The following is a 22,550-nucleotide window of genomic DNA, read 5'->3' as shown; positions in this document are numbered from 1 at the left end:
ATTATTATGTCCCTTCAGAATGCTTTCACAGTTTCAGAACAGCCCTAACTTGCATACATGAGGATATCGGTACGCAATTGACACACAAGCATCCATGTTTATTCTCGGGATATAGGCAGGTCTTGCAAGACCAGAATGTTTATAGTCACAGAGCGACCGCATTGTTGAGAGACGCCGTGCTCACTACTCGCGCTGGCATGCTATAACCACCTCGACTAAGGAGGTACCCAGATCTTTCAAGCAAACTGGGCTCAGTACTATTGCTGACCAATTTAATTATGTTGGTGCCTCACTGGAACGCCATTCTGAGGACAGCAGATGGGAGAAGGACCCAGCAGCGATCTCCCGCTTAAAAAGCGAACACTATAACCAGTGAGTAATTGATGAGCGGCTTCTGTTGATTTTAATTCGGTAATAACTAGTGTACCCATATAACCCGGGATATTCCAGCTGAAAGATGTGTGTAAATTAGCGAAGCGTACAGTCTAATGTATATTTGCACAGATCTCTTCCTGCAGGAGATAATGGGTTCATATCTGGTCTGACAGCCCATGATGAAATACAAAGCTGGATTTAACACCTTTGTTTATACAGTCAAACAGCGATGGCTTTGATTATAAAAGTTAATCATCACCAAACACATACATGATTTTACCACAGATAAAGTAGGAGCTGTTCCTGTAGCTGAAATCCATCATCAGTAAAATTGTGAATCACTGGAGGATTTGGGAGATGTCAACGCTTGTCCGCGCGATAGTGACCCTTGTTACTGTTCTCTCTGGAGCTGTGGCGGCTTTTGGTCTAGTCGCTAACGCCTTGCTGATTTACTCCGTCTTACGTCAGCCCAATCTCCGGCGTTCTCCCACCTATGTTACTCTCGTCAGTTTGGCCATATCTGATTTTCTTGCCTTACTTTTCTCTGGATTCTTTATAGAGATGGTGTATACTGAAAGAGTGTATTCTATCTTCTGTTCGTTATTTATGTACACGACACAGTTGGCTGTAAGTTCCAGCGCTCATCACTTGATGGCGTTTTCTGTTTTACGATACATTATTCTTGTCAAACCATTGTTCTCCATGAGACACCTCAATGTTAGGACTACCATTATGATGTGTGGGGTGATTTGGGCTGTGAATGTAACATTGGCCGTGTATTCCGCGTTTGAAGTAGGCGTCGTTTCATATAACTCCAGTTACAATTCCACCATTTCAATATGTATGATTGAGCCTTCCTCTCTGGGCTATTTGTTTTGTATGTTGACCGTCATTGGATTTATTCCCATGACAACCATGATAATATTCCACGTGGCCAAAGTGTATCAACTGCGTCGGCGTTCTGCGCAGCTTGAAGAGATGCCAGGGATACAAGTCTCAATCAAAGTGGTCGCTGGTATACTGATAGCTTTCTTCGTGAACTCAATTCCACCAAGCATCTACTGGATGAGCCTCTCTCTAGTACAGGAACTCTCTTTGGACATGCTTTCCTTTGCATACCTGTTTTCAGCTTGGGGTTATCTTAACCATGCGATTAATCCCCTGTTTTACTTTTTCTTCTCTGATCGTGTTCGTAATGATATTTGGTGTTGCCGACGACTTGGGGATGGTGGTAACTGTCAGACCCGCCCACAACAAAGAGTTTCCAACGTTGGTAAGGTAAATGAAAACGTCTGCTGAACTTATCATAGTGAATGAAAAAGAAGAGCTGGTAAATGTTGTTGTAACAGCTGAATTCACTTCAATCATATTATTACCATAATACAAGTCATCGAGTGTCAAATATTCTTGAATTTGGCTTGAAACAAGAATTATGTAAGTAATGAAGTAAGTTCAAATAGATTATTAGATTACATCACGGCTATAGGATAATGCAGTTGACTTAAGCTTAGAACGCAGATCAAGTCTTAACTTTAGAACTGTCTTGTTGTGTGAAATTTGTGACCTGTTAAATGTGTCCTTTTGACAAACAAGCTGCTAAGCTGAAGCTGCAAAAAATTTTTGCATTAAAATGAAAAAGTTGTTTGTGAAGGAGTAGGAAAACTTAGCCTACAATAGACAAAATGTTGTATGGGTCATTTGGCCATCTAGAAATTCTTTACAGAAAAATAACATTGGTTAACATCATGTGTAGTATAAATGAAAAAAGTCTCTTATGGTGCACTCTGAAGATGTTAATTCATTCCATGCAGGCGATGTTTTTAATTTGTAATACCTGATCTTGGAATATACACTGAATCAAGCAATGGCATTGCTCTACATAGGACAAGAAATCAGCTGAAAGGACCTAGTATGTTAAGGCGGGGAATCGGCCAGATAGCAGGAATGTGCACCTCAAGAAACGAAACTGACTATAGCCGTGAGTGACAGCCGTTGACTCACTCGTAAGGCCACTTCTTTTTTCAGTTCTGTTTTACTCTTCTTTCCCTTTATATGACAAGCATGCGACTTCTTAGGCCCAAAAAAGCACTGTAGCGGTCAAAGAATCGAAAACTGGTATTCTGCTCCAGTCACATTGAAATAAATTTTTTTGCGTTAGACACTGCAGAGTGGGGAAAATCCTTGCATGACAATGGTAACTTTCTGAAAAATTCCTGAGTTATGCACCAATCAATTATAAAATATATATATAAATATAAATGTAACTGCTAGCCCTATAGTTCCGCTACACGACCACAAGTGCTCTCAACAAGGATTCGCGTGCGATTTCACTATTTGTTGCCACACGTTACGTAATATCATGACATATATTTGTACTCACAAAAAGTGTGCTTCCAAACAAACAAAGAAATATTTATTTATTTATTTATTTGATTGGTGTTTTACGCCGTACTCAAGAATATTTCACTTATACGACGGCGGCCAGCATTATGGTGGGAGGAAACTGTGCAGAGCCTGGGGGAAACCCACGACCATCCGCAGGTTGCTGGCAGACCTTCCCGACCGCATTGGTGAGAGGCTTCTGGGTCATTACGCTGCGCTAGCGCGCTAACCGACTGAGCCACGGAGGCCCCTACAAAGAAATATAAAGAACCACAAAGATTCTAAATATACCTAGAGGTGCAAACTATTCTCCATAGTGATTTCGTTCGTTCACTGTGCTATAAAGGATGCCTGACAGACTAGGGCAGATCCATGGATTTTAAACTGATCAAAGTATGACAAAACTGATCACATTATTAAGTTTATGTTTTACATATGAAGACGAATGTCAACCAAAGCGAAACTTTGACAATATCTGGAAGTACACACATGAAAGTTTCAATAAAAATATTTTCTGGTTTCCATAACCATCTCTTTTATGATCATATAAGTTTTATGGGTGCTTCGACCAAGTTTTATACTTCTAATTCGTAAATTCACAGAATTGGGCTGGGATTTTGAAATTTGCACTTTCCTATCGTACCTATCTGGTTTCGATTCTTTGCCTTACCGTACCAGGTCCTTTTTCTATTTGATTAGTGTTTTTCGTCGTACTCAAGAATATTTCACTTATGCGACGGCGGCCACCATTATGGTGGGAGGAAACCAGGCAGAGCGTGGGGGAAACCCACGACCATGAAATGAATATTTAACAATGGCTAACCTTCGGAGATCAGAAATCACTTAATGTAACTTTACTCTAGTTCAAGGAGTGAGATTTATTGATCACAGTTTTCAATTTTATTATGGATTAATGAATGCACTGGTTAACATTTTGCTATAAAAAGGATTAATTCGTTCATCACCGTATTAATGGAATCTAGATTTTAGCTTGAGAGCACATTAAACACATTCATACGGGAATCATTTGTCAGCAAGCCTTTATTTTGAACTCACCCAGGACAATTTGCGCATGGGCTCGTCGGGTATATGTGCTCTCCTAGACTTGGTTGCAGCAGAATATAGTGACATCATTTGTTTAAAAAAAAAATAAAACATCAATCATTTATACACCAAGCATGGCTTGTTGACTTGGTTGTATTGAGCTCTTTGTCAACGGTTCGAATTTAGACATGTAGTCGGGAAAACCATCCCTGACAATCAGATAGCCTCTGGCCTCGCTTCGTTACTCTTTACACTATACAATAAAGAGAAAACGCGTCCGAGCACTTAGTGACAGAGAGACCACTGTCGCGTTTTGATTAATAGAGAAACAACAATGATGCAAACTCAGGTTTGACAAATAAAAAAAAGCACGAAGCGTGTCAACAGGGAATGGGACATTAATTTTAGACACTCAAGCTGGAGATAATCGACTCTTCTTAACAATGCTATCCTAAAATGTTTTGAGATCATCACCAGGAAAACTGGTGTAATCAATATGGAAGCTTACCACAGACGTCTGATCAGTCAAATCAGTAATTTCGGAAACATGGGATGAGAGTTAAATTTATTGTACCATGTGGAAAGCGAACCTATACCGACAAGGATACTTGCCAGGGAAGCCGTCTTGCAGCCGTAAATCCAGCGTTACCATCATTTAAAATTAGAGGAAACTGTGTACTCGTTGGTGTAATCAAGCGGATCACCAGTTGTGTCAGCCCAGTAAGAGGGACATTTCTGAGGAGAAAAGGTTGAAAGTGGGAACAACAAAATCATTTGACAGTCAAGTTCGCACCCTTCGAATTATGTGTAACGTATGGAAGAAGAAAAAAATCTACAGCTGTCGCCTAGGGGTTATACTCGTGTTTTCAGCGCTTCATGATTCATCAAAAAATACCGGACAGAAGTGATAAATCCTAGTGGTATCTGTACTACTTCAACCAGTGGACATTTTAAATGGAACACATAACTTTGCCTGGTTTTTCTCGTCACATAGGGGACATTTTGGTCAAAAGTGTTATTGTTGTCTTCGCTTGCATTGGGTTATTTGGATTAGGGGCAAACGTGTTATTAATTACCTCAATTCTTCGCCGTTCCGAGCTAAGAACCTCACCCACATATCTTACACTGGCCAGTTTGGGGGCTGCAGATTTTGCAGTTTTACTTTTTCTGCCATATTTCTTGTACGTCTTTTACACGGCGAACATTGATGATTTTTACTGTACCTTACTCTTATATGGTATTTTCGCTTCTCAAGGAATAAGCACCTATCACCTTGTATTATTCTCCATATTACGTTACATCATTTTGATCAAACCTTTATGTGCTGTCAAATATGTGACAGTGAAGTCGATTGCCGTGGCGTGCGTGTCTGTATGGTTGTTTACCCTTTGTGTAAGTGCACTGGCTATTCCCATTACCGGCCTTCGACAGTTTACCTCAAGTTTCAGCAATCACACTGTTTCTCTGTGTGTTGTCAACACTTCGTCTAACCCCTACCTCATTACCACGTTTGGTCTAATTGGACTTTTTCCGTGCATTCTGGTAATATCATTCCACGTTACCAAGGCATGTAAACTTCAAAGATCAACACAGGTGTTGACGAACACAGAAAACCGCCGCCATGTCGCCACCAGTGTGATTCTGGGTATTGTAATATCTTTCACTCTCTCCACAATCCCGGCAGGAATTGGCTGGTTTATTGTGCTGAACAGCGACAAGGATCCTGACCTAGAGACTGTCATTGGTGTGTACTCTCTTACATCGTTCACGTTTATCAACAGCGTGACTGATCCTCTCTTGTATTTTTTCTTCTCTAATCAGGGTAAATGTCTCCGCGTAGTTTCATGCTGGAAGGTAACGCCTTAGACAGGATAACATTCCTTATGTTATGTCTTGGAAAAAACTGGAAAAAGACTGTTCCTTGCGGTATTAACACAGTAATTTTCAATAATTCTCGTGATTTATGTATTAAATTCGTCTAGTTTTCATCAAGTGGTTATGAATTTCATCAAGTTTGGAAGAAGTGCTGCTGTTCTAGCTCTCTTCCTGACCCAGCAATGACTACTTTTTAGGCCATGACTGTCATTCCCTTGCGTTAGTGTTCGCCTGACAAATAATACCTCACAAAAAAGGGCGTTTTCCGGCATTTATCTCTAAACAACATTTTACTGCAAAATTGCATAAATTTCACCAAAATTGTATTAATTTGTTGCGTTTTTAATTCACTCCTTTTCAAAACGAACAAGCGTTCATCCTTACACTCATAAACATACCCAACCAAGTCGGGGTGTGGATGAGGGCGATTTCGATGTGAAACACGAGCGTGGAAGGCATGTTTTGAGAGATGAGAATGTCTTACTTAAATCTTCGAACCGTACCTTTCTGTTAAACGCTTTATTGCGGACTCTACTTTGACAACTAAGTGTGAGTCGTCTAACATGGATATGATGTCCCAGGAGCAAGTTTGGGCAAAATGTTAACAAGCGTAAAACGCTTTGTCAAATGCTATCTGTCTGTCTGTCGTATATTTTCTATGCTAAAGAATGAAAAGTTATGTTAGAATGCAAAATAAATTTCACGACCTGGATTTCACGACAGAACTGCTTAGGTCCATATATATGTTTACCAGCTTATATTTTTATCAGGAACTGTACGTTTTCTCTTTCTGATACAAACTGCTATTGACAGGAAGTCAAATATATCACTGTATATACAACTATATACAATTACAAAGAAAGCATTAGATCAAATACACTAGGGACAAACTAATATGCATGGATTGAGTGATTTATTCATCAACCGTTGATTAACATCATATCGGAGAGTTTTTTTATATACAGTGACGGTCAGTGGGTGAGGAAAATCCAAATGCTTAAACCAAACCACCAGTTTTTAAGCATTTGCTTAAAGCAAGTTACTTAACGACTTTACCACGTGTGATACGCAATCAAACATGCCATATTCCTAAAAGACAAGTGATCTTGAACGAACATTGAATAGCGCCTACCAGCGCCGTCGATCGGCTTACGGTCAATAGGGCTTGTATGAACAGTATGAGGGGGGTGAATGTACAAATTTTCCGCTCAGCGAAAGGACCCCCCCCCCCCACAGAGCTGTTGTGCCTCGTGGCTAAAAGTCAAGCACCTTACATCCTAATCCTAACATACAGAGAATTTAGAAGTGAAATCTGGGATTGCCTCGCTCCTCCTATACAATAAGAGTTACTACACATAGTCTATCACTTGAGTAACAGATCTCGGATGATATGTCATGTGTCAGTAACCAATGGTGACAATAGCCTTATGTACAAATACCGAGTGATAAAGCAGATGTATCTAGACACGTGTCTATTAGATACACCGATGCCTTAATAAAAAGCCTGCTAATACTTCATTTCTATTGGATCTTTACAAGGCTTCAGCGAGATTTATTTGCTAGCCTGGTCTCCTCCTCAATATATATATATGTTAACGTGAAGCTGTTCTCTCACCTGAAACAACCACTGGCAGCCAATTACAACTCCGACCTCTGCAGAACATATACTGAAAGATGGGATACGATAGATTTGTTGAAAACTCGGATATGTTGCGAATTCTCATCCCTACATCTGCTGTTTTCACCATTGCCATAACCACCTTGGGGTTGGCCGCCAACATTCTGCTGATAGTGTCTATTCTACGCAAGGTAACTCTGAGAGTATCGCCCACCTACCTCATGTTACTGAGCCTGGCTGGATCAGATACCCTCGTGCTTGGATGCAAGCCGCTTTTTGTCTACTTTCTGTACACTGGAGGCATTTACAAAGCCCTGTGCCAAATATTTCTCTATTTCGATTTGGCTTCCGTTACCTTAAGTACATACCACCTAGTCGCCTTCGCCGTTATGAGATACCTGATGCTAACGAAGCCTTTGTCAGCCACCAAGTACATCACAACAAAATCAACAATAATGACATGTGTGCTTATCTGGGCCTTCTCACTCGGTATTCCGGTTTCTTCAGTTTTCTTCACGGGCGTAACAACCTTCAACGTCAGCAAAAACCACACGGTTGGCATCTGTCTTGTAAACTTTGACGCCAAACCATTTTCCGCGTTTTTACTTATAGTACTAACAATTGTTCCGATTATGTTCCTGGCAGTGTTTCACACCGTCAAATTTTTCCAGGTAAAGAAGAACACTCTTTCATCTCTGACTGGAACACGACGTCGACAAGTTTCTATGAAGGTTGTAATTGGGATCATTATGGCTTTTGCTGTCAGCTCATTACCGTCTGGGATATTTTGGACAATTATACTGATGAATCCTGACATAGCCACGATAAAATTAGTCATAATAGCCTACATCTTAACGCTGTTAAACTACCTCAACAGCGCCATCAACCCATTGATGTATTTCTTTTTTTCACAGCAAGCGAAAACGATTATTTGTTGTAACCACAAACCTAAAGCGCCTATAGTGGTGTCTAAAATTGCTGAACGTCAAACAGGTTGTGCTAAATCTGTGACTCGATCAGGACCAAAATCTGCTTGTGTGTGAAAAATTAGCTTAAACGGAAAAAAATATTACCTACCCTATTTCTTCTAAAATTTGGGACACCTGGACTTTTCATTTTAGCCAATATATATGTAATTCTAACAAGAATATTGAGTTTCTTTTTTTCTCAGATGGTTAGATCATCTAATGAACAACACACTCATATCTTTACTTTTTCAAAAAGCTGGTAAAGAAATCTAGAAATCTCAACACTACTAATATCTACCCCAAAATTCCTGTTCAAGCAGGAGGTTGAAGTCTGTATTAGAAGTTTCCCATTTTCTTATTTCAATGACTTCTTTAAATGCAGAGAAAAATCGTGCTGAATTAGTGTGTATAATCGTCTGGATTTTGTGTATGAACGTCAAGCCTGATGCAGACGAAATGAATGGTGTGAAACCAACCGACGTGGTGTAACCACAAGAAATGATAATAAATGAAAAATGATAACCGTGCAAGGTTACGTGTTAGAGTGCTGTGTATTGTAATAGCCTAAAGCGGTGGGGGATGGGAACTATTAAGTGGTTACGGAGTTCGTTGCCTGTTTCAGAAAAGGCATGTTTCATGAACTATATCATCAGCAAACAATCACCTTGCAGACTTCGATGCACATATCTGGATACGTACAAAAGTAATGTAAAATACGTGGCGCATATTAAAGCATGCGAAAGGATCCTCAAACACGAACGAGTTGCTAAATAATCGTAAGAAGCCTATAGAAAATGTAGTTGGTGATAACCACCGAAACCAGCGATTGACAAGGGCAGCCATTTCATCCGGTGTACTATTTTTATTTCTAGGTTAATACAGCGCAATACGTCTTGATTTATTAACATGCTCTACGCTGATGTTTTAACCTATGCTCTTTTATATCACGGAAGTCGAGTTCTCGGCTTGAAGAAGCAGGGCACCAGAAGGACACCGCTGGCAAAACTTCACTGACCGCAAACTCTCGTTGTTCAAGGGTTTGGCAGGTAACTGACAAACTGTGCTGGTTTTCCAAGGAGTCCATCTGGTTTTCACCACATACCAAATACAGTTAGCACAGTGTTAACGCCAAAAATAAATAAATGAATAAAATCCTAAAATTTTTACGAACAGCTATCTATTCTTTCATTTAGACAATTCAGACAATTAAGACAATTTTAAGTAATTCAATAAAAAATCATGAAAAAATTGAGGTGAAAAAATTCCCGAAAACATGAATGATTTTGTAACTCACTCAGTCATAAAATCAAAATACAATGTTCAACCCATTGTCTTCTACATAGCCAAACATTTTGGGCTTGATTTTTGTCTTTCTCAGCATTTTCACACATTTGAGGCTTATTTGCAGAAGGATGGTTTTCTGAGCATGATTTCTTGGCATCTGTTTGTAGAGTGTTTTAAGTAAAGCTGCTATACATTAAGTACTGGTTGATGGCAAAAGCGTTTAAAACTGAGAGCATTTCGCCCCATGCTATTATCCCTGACGCGTTATTAATTCAGGATGCAAACTTGAATAAACATCTGTACAGCTGATTGCGCACCACTCAGCGCAGGTCTAAATCTATGACTGATATCTCCCTGCATAAATATATAACGAAACAGTGAGCTGGGTGCATCTGTTTGTGGCTAACCATTGGCAGTCATATCTTGTTTCACCTCACCGTCTACACTCGTTCCTCAAAGAATCACGACAATGGGTTATGAACGGTTTGTACAGAGTTCTGACCTGTTGCGGACGCTAATTCCACTTCTAACGACAGTAATCATTGGCTTTGTCATATTCGGGTTGGTTGCGAACGCGCTCTTGATGACGTCCATTTTGAGGCAGAGAGCGTTACGAGAATCTCCAACCTACCTAATGCTACTGAGTCTTGCTGGATCCGATGTATTTGTTCTGTTATGTATGCCGTTGTATACATACTTTATATATACAGGCGGTTTGTATAAGTCACTTTGTCAAGTGTTTTTGTACACTTCTTTTGCCTCGATAACTTCAAGTACTTACCATCTTGTGGCATTCGCCATTCTCAGGTTTATCCTGTTGACAAAGCCTCTGTTCGCCGCCAAGCATGTCACTACAAAATGTATCATAATTCAGTGTATGGTGATCTGGATATTGTCACTTGGCGTCCCGACGACATCTGTTATATTCACAGGCTTAACAACGTTCAACATCAGTGAAAACAATACGGTGGACATTTGCCTTGTTAACTTGGACGCCCGTCCATTTACCATGACCCTGTTGGTTGTCATGACAATCCTGCCTATTGTGTGCATGCTGGTGTTTCACGTGATCAAGGCTGTTCGTGTGAAGGCCACCATGTCCCCATCCGTGACTAGAACACATCGTCGCCAGTTGTCCATCAAAGTTATAATTGGGATTTTGATGGTATTTAGCATCACTACCTTACCATCAGGAATACTTTGGAATTTTGTTCTCCTCAACAAAAACCTAACCACACTTAAAATGGTCATAATTGCCTACGCATTAACTTCGCTGGGTTATCTTAACAGCGCCGTTAATCCACTCATGTACTTCTTCTTCTCTAACAAAGCCAAAGGAACCCTTTGTGTGTGTACTGAAGCCAACAACGACGGTTACAGCGACTGGGCCCACAAGAATACAGAAGAGGGCAGTGCCTCTACTACGTCGGTGGGAGGGTCGGTGCAGAATAGCGTGTAATTTCGCTAAATATGGACAAATTAATGTTATTTCCTAAACATACAATATTTTTTAAAACTGTTATGGTTTGTTTTAAGTGCTATTATCAAATTAATATTGTGTTGTGTATTTAAACTTTGAAATTTAAGACTGGTTCCTTAGTTGCTTAACCGAGATATGGCAGTTCAAAGTAAGCAAAATTTTGGCTTTGTGCCATTTGTCGCATGTGATTATACGATACGAGTGACGCGACAGTGTTTCCAGTGTCTTTAACATGACATATCCTATGGCTTGTCACAAAAACTGCCTCTGCTCGTTTAGGTCTGTTTACATCCCTCTTCTTATATAGCTAACTAATGGTTATGTTATTTTTGTCTTTTCTGTTAACGATTTAGTGCTTTTCGCGTGTTGCTGGTGGACATGTTTTCCTGGTGCTTTAGTATTGGTAAAACAAATACAATTTATGATTCCAAGGTTCACATTGTTTGCCACGATAGAAGACAAGTTTACTTAACGAATACAGATGTGTTAAGCTGAAAACCACAGTCGTCAAATAATTAGGTCTAATATCCAACGAACTATTATATAACTACTTTATTGATTAATTAACTATAAACTATGACGTACAAGGCACATTTCTTCCTGCGAACATTGCAACTGTAAAAACCTCACGAGAAGAAACCTAGTAAAAGCTATATAATTCCAACTCACCTTTAAAATATCTGCTATTTGGTTATTTGTTTTACTGCCTTTGGGATCTCTGCTAGTATATCATCACTAGAGTATATCAATGTTTATATGTACCTTCATGTGTAAACCTATATAACAATTAAATGTACACATTCACTCACTACCGCAATATTATGCATGTCTTTCCTGCCCGTGAATTGTAAAGGATCGTGTACAACTTCAAACTGGGTCCGATCCTGTTCGGTTGCACCACTAAAGATCAACGTGCACTAAAGATCAACTAGTGCACAAAATTCATCAAAAGTCGCTGACACAAAGATAGACCAAAAGACCGTCATTTTTATGACAGGCAAGGCAAGCAGCCAATCAAAACAAAACTTTCAAAGTAGCGAAGTAATATTCTGACGTAGATTATGCCTTCAATCCCACAAAGCAATGGTAATTGGCTAACGTCATAAAGTCTTAACGTAACCACGTTTAATATCTGGGGCTAGTTTTATGCAAAGTAGCAGGCCTTGACTTTTCCAGTCAGTCCCAACTTCGGCAATCCCTTTACACGCTGTATTCCTCATTAGGCGACGAGCTTTCGCTTAAAACTTGAACATAGTTAGTGTTTTCCCCACTGATTCGAGGACTGAAAACACTACTTTATCTGAAATTTGCGGATTTTAGAAGGAAAATTCAAAAGTTCAAGATGGTCATAGTGAATCAGTGATGTACTGTTTTCAAAACCACAGATCTGAGTTCACAAAAAAACCCAAAAAAACAGACACATGAAAAACAACTTTTTGTGTTAGTAGCTAGTGTGTTATTCATTGACAGTGTTTAAAACCATTTTCAACCGAAAAAATCTTTTAAAATAGAAAATGTAAAAATACTGTTTGAAGGGTTCTTCTTTCATAAAAAATGCATTACATTTGTATTGGTATTCATGTTTCTTTAGATATATCGGGGTAACTCAGATGTTGGAAGTTCCATCACCTATAAACATACATTTTAACTTAGAACCTGTATGCGAGATTTTTTGGGAGATAACTAGTAATGAATCCTTTAAAGCTAATTGAATTGTAGAGATACTACATTACAGAAAATGTGATTTTTATCTTGGCCCCCTATACATACATGTACATGCTTGAGTGTCCATACAGCAGATATGGTGTTATTTATATGGTGTTATTTTTGGATGCTTTCGCTGTGTGCTACTTTAGTAGGCCTTTTGTGCTGAATTTTGGTGTCTTTATAGCCTCTGGCTTTGTTATATCCTATCTCCACCGAGCACTTGTTCAGTCTGAACTTGTATATTTAATTTGTGCTCTTGTGCACACAGTGCTTATTAGTACACGGACCCTGTCTGTGGAATTTTGTGTATATTTCGTCATACACTCAGTTATACTGTGGATTTTCCCTCTTATGAATATTGCCTCTGTGCAATTTTTAAGCATTGTGGAATATATGTGTCCGTTTGGACTTGGCACCGTTGTACATGTAAGTACTTTAGTATTTGTATAGATACTGCTATCCTTTCTTGTTAAACTTAAGTACTTTAGTATTTGTCTTGTTATCTTTTCTTGTTAAACCTAATAAATTGTTGTAAAATAAAATCTGCTGGTTTTGGTTACTTTGTTGTGCGGCTATGTGTTTCGAACAAGCCATCTCTTAATAATACAGACAGTTTGGGTCGTAACAGTGTCAAGAAATCTACAAAGTTTACAATCACACACAGTTTCGGTAAGTAAAGCACTGCTGTTGTTACTCGCAGTTTTGACCGCGCATCTTTTCAAACAAGTCTTAAGCCATTTTGGTCTAGTGATAACTTTCTGCGTGTGAATGTTTTAACGTGTGGTTATTTCCTTTCACTGTCTTTACGGCTGCTCGCCGTTATTGCCATTGTGTTTGTAAAACTAATGATATGCACTCGACAAGAACTTGCTTTCGCTAACTCCGACTTATACTGCTACCGATTACCGGTGCAAGCCAGCTCAGCGAGTGCGCATGTACACAACTGCGTGAATGATCTTCCAAGAAATTGAAAAGCTACTTTTTAAAGCAGTCTATAGGTATAAATAATGTTACGGTCAACCTCTAGTCAAAATATATGTTTCAAGAGATAGAATAGAAACAGTTGATCGGTCAGGACGCCGAAAGACAAATATTTCGAGTTAGAATAAAATTTTAACGTCTCAGTTTTATTACTGAGAAATAGTACTCATGCTCCTTTTATACCCGAATTCACGCGCCAAAACGTTCCCTCTTACGTATGCTAGCCAGATACTCTCTAGTGCAAACGAGGTTGGCTGTTTACAAAAGCTTCTATCATTTACAGAAATGTCAACACACAGTTTATTAATATATAACCTACAGAGGAAAATGGTAATATAATACTTGCAAAGAATTCTCTGTAGCGGGTCTCGAAATCATTGAAACATTTGTTAACCAGAGCATGGCCTGTTGGTGCAATTCAAAATGGCCGCCTTCGTAAAATTCTACTGCTTCAAAATGCGAATAAGTAGAAGACAAAACGAGATCGATGTAAGTACAATATGCTGAACGTTTCAAATTAGTTAAATACTTCAGGTTTATTACATTAAATTACAAAACAACAAAGAAATGGCAAATAACACAGCTGAAAATTATTTCTGGGTGTAGGCTCGTCTCAATAATATGCTTTCGAATAAAACGGCACATTTCTTTTACTTTTCAGCTATAACTATTAGTCATCGAGAGGCTTGTTTTGTGTGGCCTATGTTAAGTTTCGTAATGTTTATGTCTTTTCAAACGATAAAAAGGCCTCTGATGTCATGATATTCATGACTTTGCCACTCTTACCATGGGGCTTAAGTGCCACATTTACTTTATACGGAGAGTGCCACACTTAGCACACGGTAAGTAAATGAAAAACTGTGGAACCAATAAAGGTCCAAACTTTGTGAAACGCCCTAAATAACACTATATATATATAGGGTGCAGTGAGGACGTGTGCATGCGTGTGCTTGTTTGTATACTGTTTCAGCAACAACATTTATAATATAGTCGAATATATTAATATTCGATTGGTGATTATAAGATTACTGGGCTAATTATCTCACGGAATAGATTGGCTAGTCATCCATGATGTGTATTTTGACTTGTGGTGGAATAAGTAAGCTTAATATTCCCGTCTGATCAACACTAATGTCTTTCACGACAAATAGTGTGGTACAGGTGCCTACAGAACAGATTGTTTTTTACGCGGTACTCAAGAATATTTAACTTACACGACGGCGGCCAGCATTACGGTGGGAGGAAACCCGGCACTTCCCGAGGAAAACCCACGATCATCCGCAGGTTACTGGAAGACCTTCTCCTGTACGGCCCCAGAGGAAGCTGGCATGAACCATGGCTAGAAATTATCAGTAGGACGACACTAGCGTGTCATTAGCGTGCCTTGAGCAGGCTTCGACTTGTCCTCTGCTATTTCACCAGCTTCCCTCTGCTGAGTTACTGCAGTGAACTGTTGAGATGCTGAGTGCACAACTTGCGACAACCAGTCTACTACTTTCCCACTAAAGTACTCTGCATTTCTGTCTTTCTTGTCAGAAACTTAAAACAATATTCTTGGACCCGGAATCCGCACCAACACAAAATTGAATGGATTGATCCTTACAGCCCAAAGCCATACCTTTTTCAGAAAACTTGCTCATAAAGAGGCAGGTAAATAAACACCTGGATACCCCTTGGCGGGTGTAACTAGTAAATGTTATCCGAGAGAACTTATGCTTTTTTTTTCTCTTTTCAGTCGGTCACCCAGTTATTATGTGTTGCATTATTGAGCGATGTAAAGGGCTGGTAAGAATAAAGGAACATCAACAATTTATGATATATTGTCAAAAAGACTAGATGCCACAAGAGTGACGTTAACCTCACTTGCTTTATTTTCTTTGAACATAGTTACACGCGAAGACCATGACATACACCGATGTGGTATAACAACAAACCAGCTTACTTCTTGCCTCTGCTCAGGCAAGCCTGCACCTTCTGCCAGTAGCCAAGAGTGTTAGAGTGTCTACAGCCGTATGGTCCGCCATTGTGAACTCTGGCGTAGTCCTCGCATGTGGGAGTCCGGCCTCCAGTACAGTACGTCCCATATCGGGCCATGTAGTTCCTCACACACTGGTCAGCGCAAGACTTGCTAGAGGAACATGACTGCCAGCCTAGAAATAACCAGGAAATCATAACTGTACCAACCCTCAACGCTTAGTTTAATATGTATAGAGATCACCGTCACAAAACTTCAAATGACATGGCCTTACAGCATTTTGATTTATTTATTTTATCGTATATGTTAACAGAACATTTAATACTGCTCCATCGCCACGATATGGCTCCAATATTAGAGACCTGTAGTTAAAAGTTAGAAGTTCAACTTGTAACTTCAAACTAGAACAAGGACACTAACTCTAATCTGAAGTTGCAAGTTAGAAGTTGAGACCTTATTACAAGGAGTGTAGGTCTCTACTGACGCATTAGTACTAAACTCTAATCTCTCATTCTTAAATGTTTACCTAAGGTATTAAAGCTAATTCTTGAAGCTGTTTAAGACTCTGGTTCTTCTGAGAAATCAAAAAAAAACATTACAAATAAAGCAGATATTAATTTTATTTAGTGAGTTTTCTGAAATGCTTAGGGAGGTAAGAACACCTTGACTGATAATGTGATCCAGATGACTACAGTCAGTGAACCCACCGGGTACCATGGTGTTTGGAATGCCGTGGGGGAGGGTACTTACCGGAACCAGGGGAGTGGCAGTCGCTGTAGTACGCTGATTTGATCTGGTAATATCCACAGGACAAAGATCCCACATCCATACGACACGACAACGCCCTACAGTTGGACTCCACCTGTTCGACACACCAAAGCGGGCAACAATGTGTATATTGTCTCACTGAAGTAACTTTTCTCACAAATAAATCATAATTTACATAAAAAGAATGCACGTGAATGACATCTTGATATATTTGTGGTTACATAACAGCCTATTTCTTACACAGACATTAGAACCACTAGCCTATTGTGTTGCTACTGGCTTGCTTCCAGCTTCTAAGCCACAATATAAAGACGAAAATGCATATGTTACAACATATTATTTCTATATGAGTGTGAAGTAAATGAAATAAATCACTTTGAATGTGATCGAATTTCAAACAATGTTTGTAGTCAAATAGCTCTTCTTCGAGTTTCGTCTTTGGTAAGTTTATTCAAACGACAGACAATAAACCGTGTTAACACTGACGGCCATGTTGTCTACCTTACGTAGACATCTGTCAAAATTGTGTTGATGACTTGATTGCAAAATACATAAATGTTTCAATTTATTCTTGAAAACTTTTTTCCTAAAATTGACGATTTGAAGAGTTTTCCAAATTTCGAGTTGATTTTGGCATATATGTACAGCTCTAATTGACATGAAGAAACGTGTTTGTCTTTAAGAAATTATTGCAAATTGTTAGGAAATACCCTAGCAAACTGGGAAATACCTTACACGTTGAACTTTAGCCCTCTATTTAAATCCTTCCTCTTCATTTTCTAATGTTTCCCCCTTCCCCAGCTACAAACCGTGACCGATAAAACAAGATAATCAGGTGCCATGTGATATATGATATATATTTTTTTCTCCTTGTCTTTTTTTTTTATGCGTGCGCGCGCGCGCGTGTGTATGTGTGTTTGTTCCTTTTTTCTTTTTTTTTTCGAAAGACAGAATTACCTGTTGTTGGCTTTTGCTGTCACATGGAGCTTTGGAGAGTAGTTAGATTTGTAATAGCATGTACAGGGACTGCTGTACGCCTATGAGCTCTCATAAACTGTCACTGTGAGGAGTGTGGAAACATCCTTAGTCATGACCTACTGCTGATAAAGGTTCTGTTGTGTTTTTCCCACAGGCATTTCTGTTTTAGTATCAACTTTGAGAAAGTGTATGCATGACGAGATTCCGGCCGTGCAAAAGGGATCGGTTCCTGTGAACTAAACGCGTCAGCTTATCAGAGCACAGATGTTTGCAGATGACATGTCAAGGTCAGAGTCGCCCAAGGCCTGATTGGCAGGTGCCATTTTCTAAGCATGAGTACTTCAAAAAATATCAAGGACGACATAAAATAAATAATTTAAATTTAATGTCATCTGTGGCCCTATAAAACTAAACATTTAAAGTTATTCTTTTATTTGACAGTTGTTTCAGGAATATTTCACTTATACGACGGCAAGCATTACTGCGAGAGAAAACCGTGACAAAGATCTAAATATTCTGTGGTTCATTATAGTTTTCTGTTAAACAAGATTAAACCTCATGCGAACAATAACTGTTTCACATCAGTTTTTCACTGATATAAGTGAACAATCACAAACCTGTTTTGTCTACGCGTGGGTATAACTGAAGAAAACAAAATGTATACGCAGACAGACCAAAAAGAAAAACTCCAACTATTTGTCCAATCCGATTTTCAGTTAAATGTGCTTAAATTTCACATAAACAACCCTATACATTTAAATCAGAAAAGTGGACAGGCCTTCACTGTGGAATAACACAGGTTCTTGGCTTTAGGATATGACGCCTTATAGAACGGGTGGAATTCAAATTCCTCTATACAGGTCGCGTTGGCGCGTTTGGCTTCATGAAAATGTTATTTTATAAATGATTTCCTGGAATCCACCACAGTATAAAGTTAATCATTCACGGATTGTGCCATATGATACAAAGTCTAATAAAAAAAATTTTCAATGTAAAAATGTCCCCAAGGATTTTTTTAATTTATTTACTACATTTTGATCAATCCATTACAGATTAATTCTCTTTCTTATTTCTGATGATTTTCAAACGACAAAAACTGTTGTAAAAAGCATGGTGATAAATCATTATCATTACAAACAAGGTTTTTAAATATGTTGTTCATTATATCAGAGCTATATTTGTTTTCATGAACGAGGTTATTTAATTTTAACGCAGATCTTGCGGGCGAGTTTTAATCCTATGCACTACTATATTAAATATCCATGTTCAAGACAGATTTTGTGAAGTTCTATGTTCAAAGCATGCGTAAGTATTACATATCACACGCAATCAATGCAAATGTATTGTTGGAAAACAAGTGGTCTTCATATAACGTCAGATTAATTATTGTCTCCAAATCCCCCATAAGCAGTGAGAGCCAGGAATGCACAAATTACGTCGAACTCTCACCACCTGTGGCCCATGCGTGCGACTGAAAGGCAAGAATACCGTTAACCAGGAGATCACGGATCGTTGTCTGTCGTAATGCAAAACTTATCAAGTTCTTTTTGTACTCACCTCGCAGATGCAGGCAAGACAAGAAGAGCTGATGGCTGTGGAAAAGAATGAAGTGTGATATATTTAAACAAGGAACCTTAAAAAACAGTTTATACAAAAAATGAGAAAATGGAAAAACTGTTTAATCTGAAGCGAGATGAGAGTCTTTGTGGGCACTTTGATATTTAAGGACCAGGAATGTGAACCTGACCTAGACTTTCACGATTTAGGCTACATGGTTATACCCTGCAGTAGTTTAAGACATCATTGCTGGAGTTATAGTGAACACAGATAAGACCATTTGTGCATGATACATAGGTCGTTAATGATAAATAGGTACAGAGGAGCTTCAACCTACCAGCCGATGCGTAGGCCACGCAAGCAAACAGAGCTACAAGTTTCAGAATCATAGTGCTGCCAAAATAAAACATTAATCAATTTTATTGATACCGTCACTATGACAAATTTTCAAGGAATTATGTCCAGCTAACAATAAACGCATTAAAAAGACCCTGAAAATTGTGTTTGGCGGCGCTCATTTAAGAAGGAACAATTAGGAAGTATGAGGTGAATCTTACGTCATTCACATTATGTGTCATATACGTTAAATAAAAACTGTTTAATGAAATTAATTAAATTTCAAAATATTTCTATCCAGATACCAATATTTCAGTCAAGATCCAAATATTTCAACCAAGACATGCCTTACATTTTTAAGTTTTACTATCCATCAACTAACACTTTTAGAATAATTTTAGAAAAAAGTTAGACTTGCGAAATAAACAAGAGAAATGGCAGTCGTTCAAAAGTACCTGCTTAGAATGTGCTCTGTCCTGTGATAACCCGCCTATATCAAATCAGCAAATAAATACCTGGTAGTGTATCTGTGACGACAGTAAACCACCTGGTGGCCCTCCCATGGCGACTTATCTTATCTCTGTGGCCTTTTCATGATCAAAAAAAATGGTGTAAAGAACTTAAATTTATCGTCTTGACTCCTTGTGATTAGAAACTTTTACTGAAACAGATATGAGACAGAACTCCCACGCGTGTGTATATATGTGCAGTCAATACCCTTTGATGCGGGGTCGTTGACCTTAAAACTAAATTTTAGCGAAATATACAAACACTCTGTTCATTTGTTATGTCCCGTTTTAATCTAGATGCCAATCAACTTTTTTTATTTTATGTATTCCGAAAACCGTGGTTCACATTATTTGCTGGAAAACTGAAACTGTATACGTCGATAATTGGTTATACCTGCTTTTGGGAGCTACATCCCGTTGTACAGATTTCTGTCCTATAAACTCTCGTTCATAAACCTTGGAAAACATGCTAAAAAGTCGTTATTATCAAGAAGAAAATTCTATCCAAACAGTATTAAAAAAAAATCTTTGAAGCCAGCGGCGACGAAAAGTCTTCCCAATGATGTTTAGCAGCGTTATCGTGTGGGGTAGGTGCACTTCCGCTTGAAGAACAGTTCTCAGTATAGGACAGTAGTACATAAAATATGGTCCGATGAATTTAAATAGTGCAAAGAATGCATCAAGTCGTTCAATGACATGACTTCTTCGTTTGATATTTCACACAGTTGCTTTGAATATTTCACCTCTTGGTGGATAACATGCGCATGGATAAATCAAATTTTGCACAGTTTTAGAAAGAGTAAGGTGAATGAATATTTTGTCATTGGCCTTTCCATTTGATATTATGTATAATTTTTTAAAATGCCTAAAATGCTATCTTGTTCCTTGTCATAGCATCTGGTTATCAGAAAATTTGATAATCTGCTATAAACTTCGTAATCCAGCTTGCTTGACGATACAAAAGCTACTCTTTCGACAGCCAATGACATGTCGTCCTATGTACTTCAGTCAGGGAATTTTCAGCCGGTCTCGTATGTTATAAGTGTGTAATTCAGTCCAGTACGGGGATCCTTGTTACCTCCCCTGTTCATACACTTTCATGCCAATCTGATCGAGTGTCCGGACAACCCCAGACGGGATTAGACTTTAAAAGACATGCATGTTGATTGGGAATTTCGCCCTTGACACTACACCCGACAACAATAAGCAGCTGTAGCGATAGTGAAGGAGGCCAACCATCCAATGGCACTGATGTTATTTTGCTGCTAATACACCTCAGAAATACCACCTATGTATGCAGTGAGTAATTTTTGGTACTTAAGCATTTTCTCTAATTTTTTCCATACACCTCATACTTGTCACTAGCGCCACTATCCAGTACCCTGTTTTGCATCTCTTTGCTGTTCAGGCCAACACTAACCCCCACATTCCCGTCCAACCAGTGTTTGTGCGTGATTGCCTTTGTCGGCTAACGATCGTCGGCACATATGAGAGGTTAATCCGACCTTCTGTGACCGAGAGGATTAGCACGCTAGCACGACGCAATGACCCAGAAGCCTCACAACAATGCGGTTGCTGTAAGTTCAAGCTCAGCTCATGCTGGCTTCCACTCCGGCCACATGTGGGAAGATCTTTCAGCAACCTGCGGATGGTCGTGGGTTTCCTCCCACCGTAATGCTGACCGTCGTCGTATAAGTGAAATATTCTTGAGTAGGCCCCTCGACAAACACCGGTCTAAAAAATAAATAAATAAATAAGATATTAATGTAAGACGATCAGTTATATGACAAGTGAAGCATCGAATACGCACATATTTTTTTATGATTTAAACTAATGCTGTAAACATTTCGTTAATATGTCAAAAAATATTGTGTTAAAACTAACGCCTCACATTTTCAACTTCATATACAATGAAATTTAAGTCTGATTTGACGTAAAAGGGCAAAAACTCGATTTATATAATAAAGCCCTGCTTGGTCACAGTTGGACTGGAATGGCATGGGATTTACTGACCCCACAAAACATGACTTAGCTCAAGTCTGGGACCTCTGTGACAACAGCGACGCTTTAAGCACCTAACACACCTACGGTCGTTCAAGTAAGGTAAACTACGACACCAGTGTTATTTATTTAATTTACCACTACTATTTATTTGATTTACTTGATTGTTACATTACTCCATACCCGAGAGTTCTTCACTTTATATACGATATAGGTCAGCTTTAGGGGTGGAGGAAAACTTGAGTTTAAGGGTAAACCACGGATTTCTTGCAATGAACGTTTGACGAACATGCTTCATAAAGAGTGGCACGCCATGCTGGTGGGAGACAAATTGTCTTGAATAGACTGCGCAAAATGCAATATGAACGTTTTCAGCTCTTAAATCGTAACCAAGCTCCACGAACACTGACAGCGAGGGAATCTATAAATCCGCTAGCCAAGGTCGGACTTGAAAACTCGTGTGGTCCAGTTCTTCACATCGGAATTACACGTCTTATATTTTCCCATTCAACCTTCATCAAATTGTTCTTCTCTTGAAATAAGTGACACATCAGACACATAGGCCTTAATAGATGCAGAGAGTTTGTTAGTCTTCTTTACAGTCTTAAAATAATTTTGATAATGTTTACTATATTGTTGCCTAATTTAGCACGTACTGTATGCTATTCGTATTGCAGTTTTGATATAGAATGGAGAGATTTAGCTTATCCGA

General features: G+C 38.9%; 1 protein-coding gene across 1 annotated transcript; it reads right to left on the bottom strand.

Annotated features, from left to right (window-relative positions):
• Nucleotides 1-15,562: 15,562 nt before the first annotated feature.
• On the bottom strand, nucleotides 15,563-19,843 carry LOC135468703 (lysozyme-like). The gene is made up of 5 exons (XM_064747098.1): nucleotides 19,784-19,843; nucleotides 19,330-19,385; nucleotides 18,993-19,027; nucleotides 16,440-16,551; nucleotides 15,563-15,864 (listed from the first exon to the last, which is right to left on the bottom strand). The coding sequence occupies exons 2-5, from the start codon at nucleotides 19,379-19,381 to the stop codon at nucleotides 15,653-15,655; spliced, it is 411 nt and encodes a 136-aa protein (XP_064603168.1). The 5' UTR covers nucleotides 19,382-19,385; nucleotides 19,784-19,843; the 3' UTR covers nucleotides 15,563-15,652.
• Between the last annotated feature and the right edge of the window lie 2,707 nt (nucleotides 19,844-22,550).

Source organism: Liolophura sinensis, chromosome 6 (assembly GCF_032854445.1).
Source record: "Liolophura sinensis isolate JHLJ2023 chromosome 6, CUHK_Ljap_v2, whole genome shotgun sequence".
NCBI classification, from domain to species: domain Eukaryota; kingdom Metazoa; phylum Mollusca; class Polyplacophora; order Chitonida; family Chitonidae; genus Liolophura; species Liolophura sinensis.
This window is presented reverse-complemented; position numbering and strand designations above follow the sequence as displayed.